The 16,618-nt window shown below is 43.8% G+C and overlaps 1 protein-coding gene across 2 annotated transcripts in view; it reads left to right on the top strand.

Annotated features, from left to right (window-relative positions):
- Positions 1 to 16,618, top strand: part of MYO5C (myosin VC) — a 166,060-nt gene that overhangs the window by 136,285 nt on the left and 13,157 nt on the right. For both annotated transcript variants that reach the window (XM_075208009.1, XM_075208007.1), the window contains exons 37-38: positions 565 to 715; positions 1,465 to 1,747. In XM_075208009.1, coding sequence (XP_075064110.1) covers positions 565 to 715; positions 1,465 to 1,747 — 434 coding nt within the window. The remainder of the gene's footprint in view (positions 1 to 564; positions 716 to 1,464; positions 1,748 to 16,618) is intronic.

The raw sequence follows: 16,618 nt of genomic DNA, 5'->3' as shown, positions 1-16,618 counted from the left end.
CATACATCAGATCCCATTAGGGCAGTTATCCTAAATATGTGGCAGGAGCTTCAGCAGCGGGGAGGTAATACATTACTTTTTAACAGAGCTTTAGTGGAATGTCAGGTTAGCAATGAATAATATAATCTACCATGATTGATATATGAAATTGTTAATTTTGGGATCAAGTCATCATTTAAATAGAATATTTGCAATGTGACAACATAGTTATCTTTTTGCTTGTTTTTTATGTTTTATTAATTGTTGTACTTAACACAGAGAAACAGATAACAGATGTATTATCATTTAAATCTGTGTTACTGTGAATGGTGTTTTGCTGGCCACAAGGAGTGCCTACACCCAAGATTTGTAGATACAATCACCTCTGATGGCACTAACTAAATAGAACCTAATTAATCTGCCTCCCACACTGAGTGCTCAGCTAACTTGCCTACCTTTCTATTTGTATTCAATCAAATAAACAAATCATTATTGTTCATTGTAAAGGCAGCAGTGTGCCATTAATGTGTCTGTAATCTAACTAGATAACTAATATATTTCCATAATACATTTTCCCACTTGCAGGAATTCATGAAGTATAATCTGCCTCTTCAAAACAAAAACTGTCTGAAGAATTTTGATTTATCGGAATATAGACAGATTTTCAGTGATTTGGCCATTCGCATCTACGATCAGTTTATTATGGTGATGGAGAATAACATCCAGCCAATGATTGGTGAGTAGTTGTTCTTAAAGTATTGCCATGCGTGCATTGAACATAGGGTAGTATTAAGTCTATAAAAACATGGCAGTGATCCACATATTAAAAGGTCTGTTTTCATGAAAATCTGTAATTCTGAAATGGTCAGTATATCATTAAACCAGTCATTTGGATTAGGTAGTGAAAATCAGCAATAATAACAAAAACATGTCTCAGTCTGGTGTTGTATAGTTAATTTTAGTGACATTAGTGTCTGTAACCAGATTTACCTAATAACTGTATTCTCTCTCTAGCCTTAAAGTACCAATGCTTCCTATACACATGGCCATATTGATGGTTGAACCAATATGTTTCCTGATGTTGCTGAATGTAACTAGGTTCTAATGAATTGTTAGGCTTCATTGTCATGAATATTAATGTATAAATATTAATTCTTTATGGTGAATAATCAACTGTATCAATCAAGTTTATTTTTCACTGGAATGCAATGGTGTTTGTGGTGTTGGCAGTTTAGGTGACAAATTCCAGCTGTAGCTAGTGATGTATTACTCTGAGAAGGGATCAGAAAGCTTCATATGTGTATTTTACATCTAAAAAGTCATATTTTCAATATCAAATACAATGGTGGAAGATAGATTTAATGAGCCATCTGTCATGAGGTGTGGCCTAATTTTATAAAGCACATGCTAGAGTCATGGTTTTATATTACATTGCACTCTGGACTTGGCTAACTAACTTTTGATTCCACATATACCCTGTTCTAGTGCCCGGCATGCTGGAATATGAAAGTCTTCATGGAATATCTGTGGCAAAGCCTACAGGATTCCGCAAACGATCATCGAGTATAGACGACACAGATGCGTATACTATGACTTCAATACTCCAGCAGCTGAGTTATTTTTATACTACCATGTGTCAGCATGGCATGGACCCTGAGCTTCAGAAGCAGGCAGTGAAGCAACTGTTTTTCCTGATTTCCACTGTCACACTCAATAGTCTTTTCCTGCGCAAGGATATGTGCTCTTGTAGAAAAGGAATGCAGATAAGGTACGGACGTTAAACATGTTATATAAATAAATGATGTTGATGATGATGATGTGAGATGCAACATTCAGAAAGTGTTTACAACACAACTGTGAATCCATATGTACTACATTGTCCAGAATTGAAGGACTTCTGTACCTGATTCAGGACCTAAGTTTACATTCTACAGCGTTTGGCTTCTTAAAGTAGAAAAACTACACCAACATGATTCATTATCTACCTAGAATATGTCAGGTATGAGGGGTGAGTGATCCCTTACAGAAACACTAAAGGAGAAAAGGAATTAACGTTTTGTAAAATACTCATTTAATTTCATTTTTACATAACTGGTCCTAACTATGCAAGTTAGCTGTAAGTTGTAAGGACCTGTTTCCTATTGTCTTCAGAAGTTGGAAGCTGCTGTTGTACCCAATTTGTTTGGCATACAATGTACGAAAATATTAGGGCACATACAATTTCAATAATTATTGTGTCATTTATAATATTATAAACGAACATATTTAAAATGTCTGGGCATATAATCCTCATTATCTTACTGATATTTAAAACATTTTTGCCTGTTGCTAAACCAAACTTGATGAACAGTTGTTCTTTACCAAAACGACATCAATGTTTATACAAAATTAAGTTAGTTGCTATAGATGAAGATGAACTAATTAAGTATCACTACTTGGTTGGCCCACCTTTGTCCTTAATAATCTCTGCCTATTAGTGAGCCATGCTTACCAAATTCTCAGTGGTTTTAGAGGGTCCTGGATCCAAAAGCATGCAGCACAGTTCAGTCATCTCATCCCACAGAGGCAGAATGAGAATAAGATCAAAGGATAGGAGGGATCACTTTACCAGCGAGATAGTTATTGCCATTTTTTTTCACCACATGATCCTGGTAACACTGTCCAACTAAAAAAACAAGTTTTCTCCCCAAGGCCAGCTTTTTCACTGATAGATTCAGATGTCATTCCAAAACACTTTTGTATTCGTCTTTTGCCATTATTAATTCAATATGTTCTCAGTTGCATTTGCTAACATATATCTTCAGACCATAGGGTCTTGCCACTCTTTGTCCATACCTTTTTCCGGCTGTAGCTCCCAAATAGGTTAAAATGACTTTACTCTTACATCCTATGTGGCACACTGACAATTGGAATAGACAGGCAGGAGTTTGGCTTTTTAAATTCACTAAATCTGAAACTTCTTTTCCTTCTATATCCCGTCCTTGAAAGATTTTTGGAGTGTCCACGGGAGTTGGGTGCTTTTCTTTAACGTTGCCTCTGGGAGCGATTGATTTTATTTAATTTACTTCATTTTTCACCATTGATGTGACCAGTAGCATCCAGACAGCCTCATGGCAAGAGTTGGATACCAGGAGTGGGCTGAAGAGGTACCCTCCTCATGCCTTGCAGCCACTACCTGCTCTCTACAAGGGACTGGAAGTCCCAATCACTGTTGCTGCAGGTACTCATGACTGCAAGACCCCTAGGATATATGGTAATCCCACACCCCAGGTAGATGCTCTTATAGCACAATTGTCCAAAACCACTAGTAATTCCTTTTCCAAATACTGCACCTCAGAGATGGTTGATCGTATTGTGGCTGTGGTCTCTCTTTGACTGATTTAGCCTCTGAATGGTTTAACAAAGAGGCGTTAAAGGGCTTAGAGCTGCTTTTGGAGGGTTTGTAATCTGGTACACCCAGGTCTAAATAAATAATTAACCATTGTTGAACAAATTCAGGAGGCATCTGAATATTTAGGGGATGCACCTCTGGATTCTGAGCTCATTGTAGGGATCTGTCATATCCAACATGTACCTGGTTTATTTCATGGTATCCATGGACATCCAGGGTGCTTATTTAGATGTTCCAGTCTGGAAAAGCCATCAATGTCTTCACAAATTTACATTTTGGCCATACCATTTCTAATTTTGGGCTCTGCTAATTGGCCTTGCAACAAATCTGCATGTATTCACAAAGATCAAAGTGATCATGGCCACTCTTCTGCATCGAAATGTATAACCATCACAGTAAGCGTGGAAGGAGGGCACCGCACTTACCACGGCGGGCTGGCGGATCGCCTTTGCCAAAAAATGTTTTTTATTTTTTCAGCTTGGGTGACATGACCCTCCTGTTCCAAGCAGGTATCAGAACAGGTACAAGAGTATCGGGGATCAGCACATGCACAAACTCGGTGTCAGGTCAAACCAGACGGGCAGCGGGGTACCAAAACGAAACACAGGAGAATAGTAACAGGAAGCCGAGTCAGAACCGAAGAACACTGAATCAGAAGTTCAGGAAGAGCTGTAGCCGGAGTGAACCAATACTCTGGCACCCACCATGTGTCAGAGGGTGCTCTATAACCCATAAGGTGCATCCTGAAAGGGTTAGGGAGATTTTGGCGGTCAGACATGCTGACTGCCGACAGGTGAGTGGAGATAGCATCCCGCTGCTAGGCAATGGGATGCGGCTGCCGAAAAGATGCAGGCGTCTGTATCCGTGCATCCTGATTGGGTGGTGGAGATTTGGCGGTCAGACACGCTGACTGCTGACAGGTGAGCTGAGATAGTGTCCCGCTGCCTAGAAATGGGACACAACTGAACAGATCGTGTGCACTCATTGCGTGCAAGGAACAAGGAGCGTCCTGCTGCAAGGCAATGGAATGCAGCTGTCGAGAAGGTGCAGACGTCCGTCTCGTGCACCAAGTGTCAGTGCGGAGATGGCACCTGACAGTCAGTCAATCAATACCACAGTGGTGGCATACATCAACCATCGTGGGGAACAAGGAGCTCACTTGGTAGAAATAAATAATATGTCAACGGTGTCTTCTTTCAGAAAAGGGTGGTACTTTACCAGACGTGCAGAATTGATATATATACAAGTTAACCCGTGCATGATACTCATGCATTCTAGTCAAATCAAGATACTTAAGGTCTTAAAAAGGTTCTTGTCATGCATTTGGGCCTAGCCCAGGCCTCCTCAGGGGAAGATCGTTACTTCCCGACGCAAGCGCCCTTTTTAATGTGTGTTCATGAGGGAAAATTACCTCACGAAAATGAGTTTGACCCCTCAACTCATAAATTTAGCCTTTATTACCCCTCCCACGGGGGGAAGGGGGGATGATGGAAGTTAACTGACTTGACTATTCTAATTTTTTTGTCAAATAATGTCAGTATACCAAATTTCAGGTCAATTGGATGAGCCCTTTCTGAGGAAATAGTTTTTTACACACACACACACACACACACACACTAACGCACACCTCTACACATGTGTGTTCATGAGGTAAAATTACCTCACGAAAATGAGTTTGAGCCCTACCAAATTTCAGCCCATTTTGAATTTTTTTACCACACACACAGACGCCACTAAGCATTTATATATTTTATATATATATATATATATATATATATATATATATATATATATATATATTCTGGAAGACAGAGCTGTCTTTAGGACAAAGCCATCCTTTCATTCTAAGGTAGTTTCTAGATTTAATTTAAATCAGGACATTGTAATTCTGGCATTGCGTCAAGATCAATCTTCAGAGGGAGAGGTATTTCTTCACTCCTTTAGATGTTGTTAGGACTCTGAAGATTTATGTTTAGATGACCCTTTGTCACTCACCGTACCGTGAGTGCCTCTTCTCGGACATTTAGGAACCGTGGCCGTCCTCCATCCTGAGGGTCTGCGCATGCGCAGCCCTTTCCTATACTTCAGTGTATGTCCCTTTAACTCAATTGGCAGATCAGGCAACACTCCCTATATTAAGCACCTGTGGTCAACACCACGTTGCCTGATCTTGGAGTCTCATTCCCTATGAGTCTCTGAAGGTGTTCCTGTATTTCCTCGTGTTTTCAGCGCTGCTGATTCCTGTGGTTTCCAAACCACTTCTACCTCTGTGGTTTCCAAACCACTTCTACTACTGTGGTTCCCATACCACTTCTACCATCAACTGTATCATCGTGACTGTTAGCTGATTCCTATCCGCTGCCTCCGTGCGCTACAGTCTTCCAAACCACTTCAACGCTATTACTTATCATTGTGACTATTTGCTGATTCCTATCCGCTGCCTCCGTGCACTTCAGTCCTCTAATCCACATCATCGCTATTATATTTCACTGTGACTGTTTGCTGGTTCCTACCCGCTGCCTCTGTGCACTCCAACCGTTACTTTACATCCACTCACCTGTTTCTCATCAAGTCCGTGAGCTGATTCCTATCCGCTGCCTCCGTGCACTACAAGCCTTCAGCCTGCAACTCGCCTGTGTTCATTATCGTGACTGTTAGCTGTTGTCTATCCGCTGCTTCGGTGCACTACAGCCTCCAGCCGACAACTCGCCTGTGTTCATCATCGGGATTGTTAGCTGATGTCTACCCGCTGCTTCCGTGCACTACAGCCTCCAGCCTACAACTCGCCTGTGTTCATCATCGTGACAAGTTAGCTGATTCCTATCCGCTGCTCCTGTGCACTGCAGTCTCTTCTCAGCTCTCCTGTGGTTCCTCGAGACTGCTGCTCTCATTGCCATTTGCTACTCTCCGTGATCAACAGCTCCTGGTCTACTCTGCTCTCCCGTGTTCCATCGCTTCTGACAACTATTGGTTGCTACTGGTTAACTCCGTGTACCGCAGAGCCCTGCTGCTGCTGACCGCGCTATCATCCATCTACTGCTGATCCGCTCTCCACGCCTTCACGTGTCCCGCAGGACTACCCTCCTGTCTGCATTGGATTTATATCTCATCTACTACTCCTCTGCTGCATCATCTCCACTCTTCTGGGTCCTGCGTGAGTCCAGTTCCACGTGTTATTGATTCCTGTGGATTCGTGTCCCTGTTGGTCTACTTATCTGTGCGCTGCACCTACTGACCGCTGCCTCAGGTATCCTGGGACTTCTCATTCAGCCGGCCTCCTGCCGCTCAGGTATCCCTGCACTCCTATCTGACTGCCTGCTTCTGAACCACGGTATGAATACTTCTCATTGACTGTGCTGGTGTATTGCATATCTTGCTGGACTGTGTTGGTTCTCCTCTGGAGTCTGCTATCCGCTGAGTCTATTGCCATCATTGACTGTGTTAACTTGTGCTGGACTACTTCAAGAGACTTCCTATATTTGCAGACCTGTTCAGTCATTTATATATATATTGTGCATGTTACTGTGGATCGTATATAAGGTGCCTGTGTATATCCTGTGTTGCAGTCTCTCCCCGTGCACCTCCTCACATATATATTCAGTGGTACAACTTGCTGGCAGCAAACCACTGATCCCTGTTTCCAGTATCACCTGTTCCAGTATCCTCTCACATAGCAGTGGTACAACTTGCTATCGCAGACCACTGACTCCCCGGATACCTCCACTTGGATTCCACTCCTTCACTCAGACAGCGGTACCACTTGCTATCCGCAGACCGCTGACTCTCATCACCTTCTCGTTTCTGTTGGACATTCCTCCTCACTATAGCAGTGGTACAACTTGCTACCGCAGACCACTGACTACCTTCACGTGTCCTTGTCCTACAGTTCCTCGTGTACTATTACCTCCATATTACCAGTGCTGCTAGTCATAGACTTTCCTGAGCATCTCATCATCTGCTGTTTCCTGGTCCGTGATCACCCAGATACCAGAGTACCCTATTACCATCTATATTGCTCTGGTAAGCCTACCACCTGGTGATCCCTGGGTAAAGACTCCTAGTGCCCGTGACAGTAAGATCAGGCCATGACAGACCCAGATACGGAACCTACAGCCAAAGAGATGCTGCAGCATCTGGTCAGCCGTGTAGAGCAACAGGATGCCCGCCAACAGCTGTTACTTCAGTGTTATCAATCGTTAACCTCCCAAGGAACATCTGGACAGACAGTGACAGCTACTACTGAGGCTCCTGTGCTTTCCTCCGTTTCCCCAGTGCCATCCCAGGTGTCTACAGCTTCTACGCTTCACCTGCCTACTCCGTCAAAGTACGATGGGGACCCCAAAACTTGTAGGGGTTTCCTTAACCAATGTTCAGTCCATTTTGAGCTCCAACCTCAAAATTTTTCTACCCATCGTTCCAGAGTGGCCTATCTTATCTCTTTGTTTTCTGGACAAGCCCTGGCTTGGGCCTCCCCTCTGTGGGAAAGAAACGACCCAATATTGCAAGATAGTGCCAAATTCATTGCTACATTTCGAAGTGTGTTCGATGAACCAGGTCGTGTGACCTCCGCTGCTTCCAGCATCCTCCGTCTGCGACAAGGATCTCATACAGTAGGACAGTACGTCATTCAATTTAGGATCTTAGCCTCTGAACTTCAGTGGAACACTGAAGCCCTAGTTGCCGCCTTCTGGCAGGGGCTCTCCGATAAAATTAAAGATGCACTGACTACCCAGGAGCTTCCTTCGTCACTTGAAGATCTGATCTCTCTTTGCCATCGTGTTGATATGAGATTTCGTGAAAGAGAGGCTGAGAAAACAACTTCTGCTAAAGCACCTCTTCGTTCTAACCCTCAATTTCGTCCAGTTTCACCCTCTGTGATTCCCATGGAGATAGGACGTTCCAAATTATCTTCAGAGGAGAGGAAACGAAGAGTAAAGAATAGACTCTGTATCTATTGTGCTGATTCCACTCATATGCTCAGCTCTTGCCCTAAGAGATCGGGAAATGCCAGGCCCTAACTAGTTCTGGAGAGGTGAAGTTAGGGTCCCTGGAGTCCTCTCCATCTTCCATGAAATCTAAAGTCTGCGCCTTTGACGTTACGATTTCCTGTGCTACCAAAACCTTTGAGTCACAGGCATTGATTGATTCCGGAGCAGCAGGAAATTTTATTTCCAAATCATTAGTAAATCAATGGTCTCTACCTGTGATTACCTTAAAAACACCCATTACTGTGACGGCTATAGATGGATCACGTCTCATCAACGGTCTCATCACTCAGAGTACGTCTCCAGTAACCCTTCAGATTGGTGCCCTGCATCATGAAGAAATATCGTTTTTAATCCTTCCTGTTACGACAAGTCCAATTGTCTTAGGCCTTCCATGGCTTCAGTGTCACTCTCCCCAGATTGACTGGCGCACCCCTCAAGTCACGTCTTGGGGGTCTGAATGTCACCATCGTTGCCTTTCCCAAGTCATTCCTCTCAAAGTACAGCAATCTTCCATCTCATCTACCTCACCGGGACTCCCTCCTCAATATGCTTCATTTATTGATGTTTTTGATAAAGCTCAGTCTGAACGTCTTCCTCCTCATCGTTCTTGGGATTGTCCGATCGACCTTCTACCTGGCAAGACTCCCCCCAGGGGCCGGGTCTATCCACTCTCGTTACCTGAAACTCAAGCTACATCTGAGTATATACAGGAGAACCTCCAGCGTGGGTTTATTCGACCTTCCACCTCTCCCGCTGGAGCTGGGTTCTTCTTCGTTAAAAAGAAGGATGGATCTTTACGCCCTTGCATAGATTTTCGTGGACTCAATGCCATTACTATCAAGAATCGGTACCCCATTCCGCTGATCACTGAGCTATTCGATCGCATCAAGGGAGCCCGTATCTTTACTAAGTTGGATCTTCGTGGTGCCTACAATTTAATCAGAATCCGTTCCGGTGACGAATGGAAGACAGCGTTTAACACCAGAGACGGGCATTACGAATATCTGGTAATGCCTTTCGGGCTGTGTAATGCCCCCGCTGTTTTTCAAGGTTTCATTAATGAGATCTTCCGGGACTTATTATATGTATGTGTCGTCGTCTACCTGGACGACATATTGATCTTTTCACAGGACCTGCCTTCTCACCACCAACATGTGGCAGAAGTCCTTTCCAGGCTACGGAAAAATTCATTGTTCTGTAAATTAGAAAAATGTTCATTCGAATTACCCCAGATTCCATTCTTGGGGTATATAGTTTCCGGAGTTGGCCTGAAGATGGATCCCGACAAGGTGAATGCTGTACTACATTGGCCCCAGCCAACTACTCTTCGTGCTATCCAGCGTTTTTTAGGTTTTGCCAATTACTATAGACGCTTCATTCAAGACTTTTCTTCCATTGCATCTCCTATTGTGGCCCTGACTAGGAAGGGGGCTAATCCTAAGCAATGGTCACCTGAGGCTCTTCAAGCCTTTCAAATACTAAAAGAGTCCTTCTCTTCGGCTCCAATCCTTCGACAGCCTGATGTGACACTCCCCTTCTTCCTGGAAGTAGATGCCTCTAATGTGGGCTTAGGAGCTATTCTCTCCCAACGCTCGGAACAGCAAAAATTTCATCCTTGTGCCTTCTATTCTCGGGGTCTCCTGCCCGCAGAGAAGAATTATACTATCGGGGACAAGGAGTTACTGGCTATCAAAGCTGCATTAGAGGAATGGAGATACTTATTGGAAGGAGCTCGCCATCCGGTGACGATCTTCACAGATCATAAGAACTTGTCATATCTCCAGTCTGCCCAATGCTTGAACCCTCGTCAAGCAAGATGGTCTCTTTTCTTTTCCCGTTTTGAATTAATAATAACCTTCAAACCAGCTGCCAAGAACAAAAAAGCTGATGCTTTATCTAGAGCTTTTATGACGTCCTCTGATATAGAAGAGGTTTCCAACCATACCATTCTAGACCCCAAATGTATCTCACTGGCTGCTTCATCCACCAAAACGCTACCATTTGGGAAGACCCTCGTGCCTCCTACTCTAAGGAGGAAAATCCTTTCGTGGTTCCATGCCTCTCGTTTTTCTGGACACGCCGGTGAACACAAGACCTTTGAGATGCTCTCTCGAAGTTACTGGTGGCCTTCAATGAGGAGAGACGTCAAAGAGTTCATTGCTTCCTGTGAGCTATGTTCCCAGTTTAAATCCTCCCGCAGAACTCCAGCAGGGTTGCTGCGACCACTACCCATTCCGTCCAAACCGTGGACCCATATTAGTATGGATTTCGTTACTGACTTACCACCTAGTAAGAATCATAACACTATTTGGGTGGTGGTGGACAGATTTTCGAAGATGGCTCATTTCATTCCTCTGGCTGGTTTGCCTTCCTCGTCCATTCTGGCTGAACATTTCATTAAAGAGATCTTCCGTATCCATGGATGTCCATCTGAGATTGTGTCGGATAGAGGAGTACAATTCGTTTCCAGATTCTGGCGAGCCCTTTGTAAAACCTTGGGCATACGATTAGCACTCTCATCTTCTTACCATCCGCAATCTAACGGACAAACTGAACGTGTCAATCAAGATCTTGAGACTTTTATAAGGATGTTCTCATCAGCCAATCAAGACAACTGGGTAGAGTTGCTCCCTTGGGCTGAATTCGCCCATAACAACATGTATCACGAGTCATCATCCAAAACTCCATTTTTTGTGGTCTACGGTCACCATCCGTCTTTTCCGGAATTTCCTGCCCTCCCGCCCACCCAAGTTCCTGCGGTGGAGATTGCTTGTCAGACCTTTAAAAATATCTGGTCTCAGGTCAAAACCTGTTTAAAGAAGACATCTATCAAATATAAATCTTTCGCAGATAAGAAGAGGCGGGCTATTCCACCACTAAAAATTGGAGATCGTGTCTGGTTATCTACTAAAAACATTCGTTTGAAGGTCCCATCTATGAAATTCGCCCCTCGTTTTATTGGTCCATATAGGATCATTCAAGTAATCAATCCAGTATGTGTGAAACTTCTTCTTCCTAAGAATCTTCGGATTTCTAATGCCTTCCATGTGTCTTTACTCAAACCTCTTATTATCAACCGTTTCTCAAATCCTCCCTCAGCTCCGCAGCCAGTTCAAGTTCATCAGGAGGAGGATTTTGAGATTACTGAGGTACTAGACGCAAAAATTTCGCGAGGAGTCCTCCGTTTCCTCGTTCATTGGAAGGGCTTTGGTCCTGAGGAGCGCTCTTGGATCAAAGCTGAAGATCTTAATGCTCCTGCCCTTTTGAAGAAGTTCTACTCCAAAAATCCGGACAAGCCCGGTTCCAGGCGTTCTGTGCCCACCTTTAAAAGGGGGGGTACTGTCACTCACCGTACCGTGAGTGCCTCTTCTCGGACATTTAGGAACCGTGGCCGTCCTCCATCCTGAGGGTCTGCGCATGCGCAGCCCTTTCCTATACTTCAGTGTATGTCCCTTTAACTCAATTGGCAGATCAGGCAACACTCCCTATATTAAGCACCTGTGGTCAACACCACGTTGCCTGATCTTGGAGTCTCATTCCCTATGAGTCTCTGAAGGTGTTCCTGTATTTCCTCGTGTTTTCAGCGCTGCTGATTCCTGTGGTTTCCAAACCACTTCTACCTCTGTGGTTTCCAAACCACTTCTACTACTGTGGTTCCCATACCACTTCTACCATCAACTGTATCATCGTGACTGTTAGCTGATTCCTATCCGCTGCCTCCGTGCGCTACAGTCTTCCAAACCACTTCAACGCTATTACTTATCATTGTGACTATTTGCTGATTCCTATCCGCTGCCTCCGTGCACTTCAGTCCTCTAATCCACATCATCGCTATTATATTTCACTGTGACTGTTTGCTGGTTCCTACCCGCTGCCTCTGTGCACTCCAACCGTTACTTTACATCCACTCACCTGTTTCTCATCAAGTCCGTGAGCTGATTCCTATCCGCTGCCTCCGTGCACTACAAGCCTTCAGCCTGCAACTCGCCTGTGTTCATTATCGTGACTGTTAGCTGTTGTCTATCCGCTGCTTCGGTGCACTACAGCCTCCAGCCGACAACTCGCCTGTGTTCATCATCGGGATTGTTAGCTGATGTCTACCCGCTGCTTCCGTGCACTACAGCCTCCAGCCTACAACTCGCCTGTGTTCATCATCGTGACAAGTTAGCTGATTCCTATCCGCTGCTCCTGTGCACTGCAGTCTCTTCTCAGCTCTCCTGTGGTTCCTCGAGACTGCTGCTCTCATTGCCATTTGCTACTCTCCGTGATCAACAGCTCCTGGTCTACTCTGCTCTCCCGTGTTCCATCGCTTCTGACAACTATTGGTTGCTACTGGTTACCTCCGTGTACCGCAGAGCCCTGCTGCTGCTGACCGCGCTATCATCCATCTACTGCTGATCCGCTCTCCACGCCTTCACGTGTCCCGCAGGACTACCCTCCTGTCTGCATTGGATTTATATCTCATCTACTACTCCTCTGCTGCATCATCTCCACTCTTCTGGGTCCTGCGTGAGTCCAGTTCCACGTGTTATTGATTCCTGTGGATTCGTGTCCCTGTTGGTCTACTTATCTGTGCGCTGCACCTACTGACCGCTGCCTCAGGTATCCTGGGACTTCTCATTCAGCCGGCCTCCTGCCGCTCAGGTATCCCTGCACTCCTATCTGACTGCCTGCTTCTGAACCACGGTATGAATACTTCTCATTGACTGTGCTGGTGTATTGCATATCTTGCTGGACTGTGTTGGTTCTCCTCTGGAGTCTGCTATCCGCTGAGTCTATTGCCATCATTGACTGTGTTAACTTGTGCTGGACTACTTCAAGAGACTTCCTATATTTGCAGACCTGTTCAGTCATTTATATATATATTGTGCATGTTACTGTGGATCGTATATAAGGTGCCTGTGTATATCCTGTGTTGCAGTCTCTCCCCGTGCACCTCCTCACATATATATTCAGTGGTACAACTTGCTGGCAGCAAACCACTGATCCCTGTTTCCAGTATCACCTGTTCCAGTATCCTCTCACATAGCAGTGGTACAACTTGCTATCGCAGACCACTGACTCCCCGGATACCTCCACTTGGATTCCACTCCTTCACTCAGACAGCGGTACCACTTGCTATCCGCAGACCGCTGACTCTCATCACCTTCTCGTTTCTGTTGGACATTCCTCCTCACTATAGCAGTGGTACAACTTGCTACCGCAGACCACTGACTACCTTCACGTGTCCTTGTCCTACAGTTCCTCGTGTACTATTACCTCCATATTACCAGTGCTGCTAGTCATAGACTTTCCTGAGCATCTCATCATCTGCTGTTTCCTGGTCCGTGATCACCCAGATACCAGAGTACCCTATTACCATCTATATTGCTCTGGTAAGCCTACCACCTGGTGATCCCTGGGTAAAGACTCCTAGTGCCCGTGACACCCTTGAGTTTAGGGAGACTGATGGTCTCTGATACTCTTATTTTTGTCCGCAAGAGGGATTGGTATGCTTTTAAGAAAACAATTGCTAGATGGATTACTTTGGATTACTTTGGTTTTTTGACATCTTTCCATTGGAGAAACCTGTTCCTCACAGTTTAGAAGCATACACTACCAGATCTATGAGTGCCTTCTGTGCAGCACTGCATGGAGCCTCTGCTGAGTAGCTGTGTCTGTTTATACGTTTACTAAATTTTAGAAGTTCAATGTTTTAGCATCAAAAGATGCTATTTTGGATGGAAGGTATGCACTGCAACTCCTGAGAGTACCCACTCGTACGTTCACCGTTGGGAAGTCCCATTGTTATTATGCCCCATAGGATGCAAAGTAAAAGATAATTTTGTACATAAATCCTAATCTCTGACTCCGTTGGGGGACACTGGGTGACTTTGTTGGGGGACACTGCGTGCCCACCATTTACACTGTTTGTTTTTGATGAATTCTCTCTCTCGGGTGCGCTCTCTCTTTCTCCCTCTCTCCGTTCCCTGCAGGGGGGGGGGGGGGGTGGGGGGTGGATATAGAAGGGGGAGGGGTTTCAGATTTGACAAACATTTAACGTGCCAAACTACTGCCTGGACCCATCGTCAGAGTCCCCCAACAGATCCAGGGAAAAAGATTTAAGCTAAGTACAAAAACCCTGCTTTATCACAAAACAAAACCAAATAACAACTGATTTGAACTTATAGGGCCTGAGTCATTAAAGAGAGCAAAGCCTAAAAATTTAGTAACTTTGCACCTTGACAAAACCATGTTGCATTGGAGGGGGACAAACATTTTAAATGTAGGGACAGATTTATAGTTGGGGTAGGGCATGTCCTAGATCAACATTAAAATTCAGTGTAAAAATAAAGGTATGAAGTATTTGTGTGCTACATGAAAAAACGGGTTGGGTACTTAACAGCGATAATGACTACCACGACAACACTTACCCCGACATCTTCACTGCCAATCTCGGGACCCGGACATGCTCTTAATATAGATTGTTTTTAAAAAATTACTTTCAATCACTACAACTGTTTTAATCTTCTATAATATACAGGCGCCACCTCCTTCCATTGCACCCTTAATAGCAAGAATAATAGTGCCAACGTTTAAAGTCATGTGATTCTCTGCGCCCGGCTTCTTAAACATTCGCAGTGATTGAAAGTAACTTTTTTAAAGCAATCGATATTAAGAACATGTCCGGGTCCCGAGATTCGCAGTGAAGATGTCAGGGTAAGTGTTGTCGTGGTAGTTCGGAAAAATGATTACCACCAAAAAAAACAGCCAGTATTTTCCTTATGTGCAATATAATAAACTAAGTTGCATCCCTTGCATTGTAGCATGGTTTGTTCAGCAGGAAATGTACTCCTCTTTTTTTCTCTGCTCTCCTTAATGGCTCAGGCCCATAAGCACCAGTCTTGCTATTGCAATTCATATTTTAAATATTTTACCACATTTGTCCAAATATTAATTTTGTTCAAAATTGGTGTTTTGTCAAATAAAAACATACATTTTATGCAGAATGTATATGCTGCGTACATTATGTGATGTCATTTAAATACACTTGTAACTACTGTATATAAAATTGTATTGCCATATTCTGACTGTTAGTATGATTCATAAGGATGAACCTTACAAAAAGTCATGTAGAGTTTCATTTAGAGTTTACCACAATCACCCTCTGCATCAGTTTAACATTACTGCTGGGTCTATGGCTGTGGCATCTTGCCTCTATTCCCCTCTTCACATAATGATATTGACCATTTGACATGCAGCACTTTACTCATTAACATGATAGCAGAAGCAGACAGGTCACAGCTTCCCACACCACCAGCACATTCCTGAAATAGTCTGTGCATGACGATGATCTAATTGGGTACGTATTGTTCTGTCTCCAACCCCTGAAAAACAGGTTACATGTGGAAAAACATGTGATGAAAAATAAAACCGTTCTGAGGCTTTAGTCAAACACACCTTTAAATTTATGGGTTAATTCCCGATAACATAGGAATTAAATGATTAGGATGTTATAATGAAAAACGGTGAAGGGTACTATAATTACACTACATGGACAAAAGTATCCGGACGCTTGACCATTACACCAACAGGGACTGTAATGACATTGTATTCAAATACATATACTTTAATATGGAGTTGGTCCCCCTTTTGCAGCTATAACTGCTTCCACTCTTCTTGGAAGGCTTTCCACATGATGTTGGAGTGTTTCTGTGGGAATTTGTGCCCATTTATTCTGTAGAACATTTATGAGGCACTGATGTTGGACGAGAAGGCCTGGCTCGCAATCTCCGTTCCAGTTCATTCCAAAGGTGTTTGATGGGGTTGAGGTCAGCAGTCGTTGATCCCGCTCAGTGATTTTATGTGGCCTTTTGCTTCGTGACTGAGTTGCTGTTGTTCCTAAACGCTTCCACTTTCTAATAATATCACTTACAGTTGACCGTGGAATATCCACCTGGGATAAAATTTCACGAACCGTCTTATTGCAAAGGTGGCATCATATCACAGTACCATGCTTGAAGTCACTGAGCTCTTCAGAATGGCCCATTTTGTATCACAAATGTTTGCAAATGAAGACTGCATAGCTAGGTGCTTGATTTTATACATCTCTGGCAACGGGTCTGATTGAAACACCTCAATTCAATAATTAACAGGTGTGACCAAATACTTCTCCATATAGTGTACATTATTACTTTAAGATAACAACTGTAAGAAATATATTTTTCACTCGTTTAGCATAGGGCCCAAGTTCAACTCCCATTATCTTCTATTTGTGTTA

This window comes from Mixophyes fleayi, chromosome 4, assembly GCF_038048845.1.
Source record: "Mixophyes fleayi isolate aMixFle1 chromosome 4, aMixFle1.hap1, whole genome shotgun sequence".
Classification (NCBI taxonomy): Eukaryota; Metazoa; Chordata; class Amphibia; order Anura; family Limnodynastidae; genus Mixophyes; species Mixophyes fleayi.
Note: the sequence above shows the minus strand (reverse complement) of the source record. Positions and strands in the feature narration are given on the sequence as shown.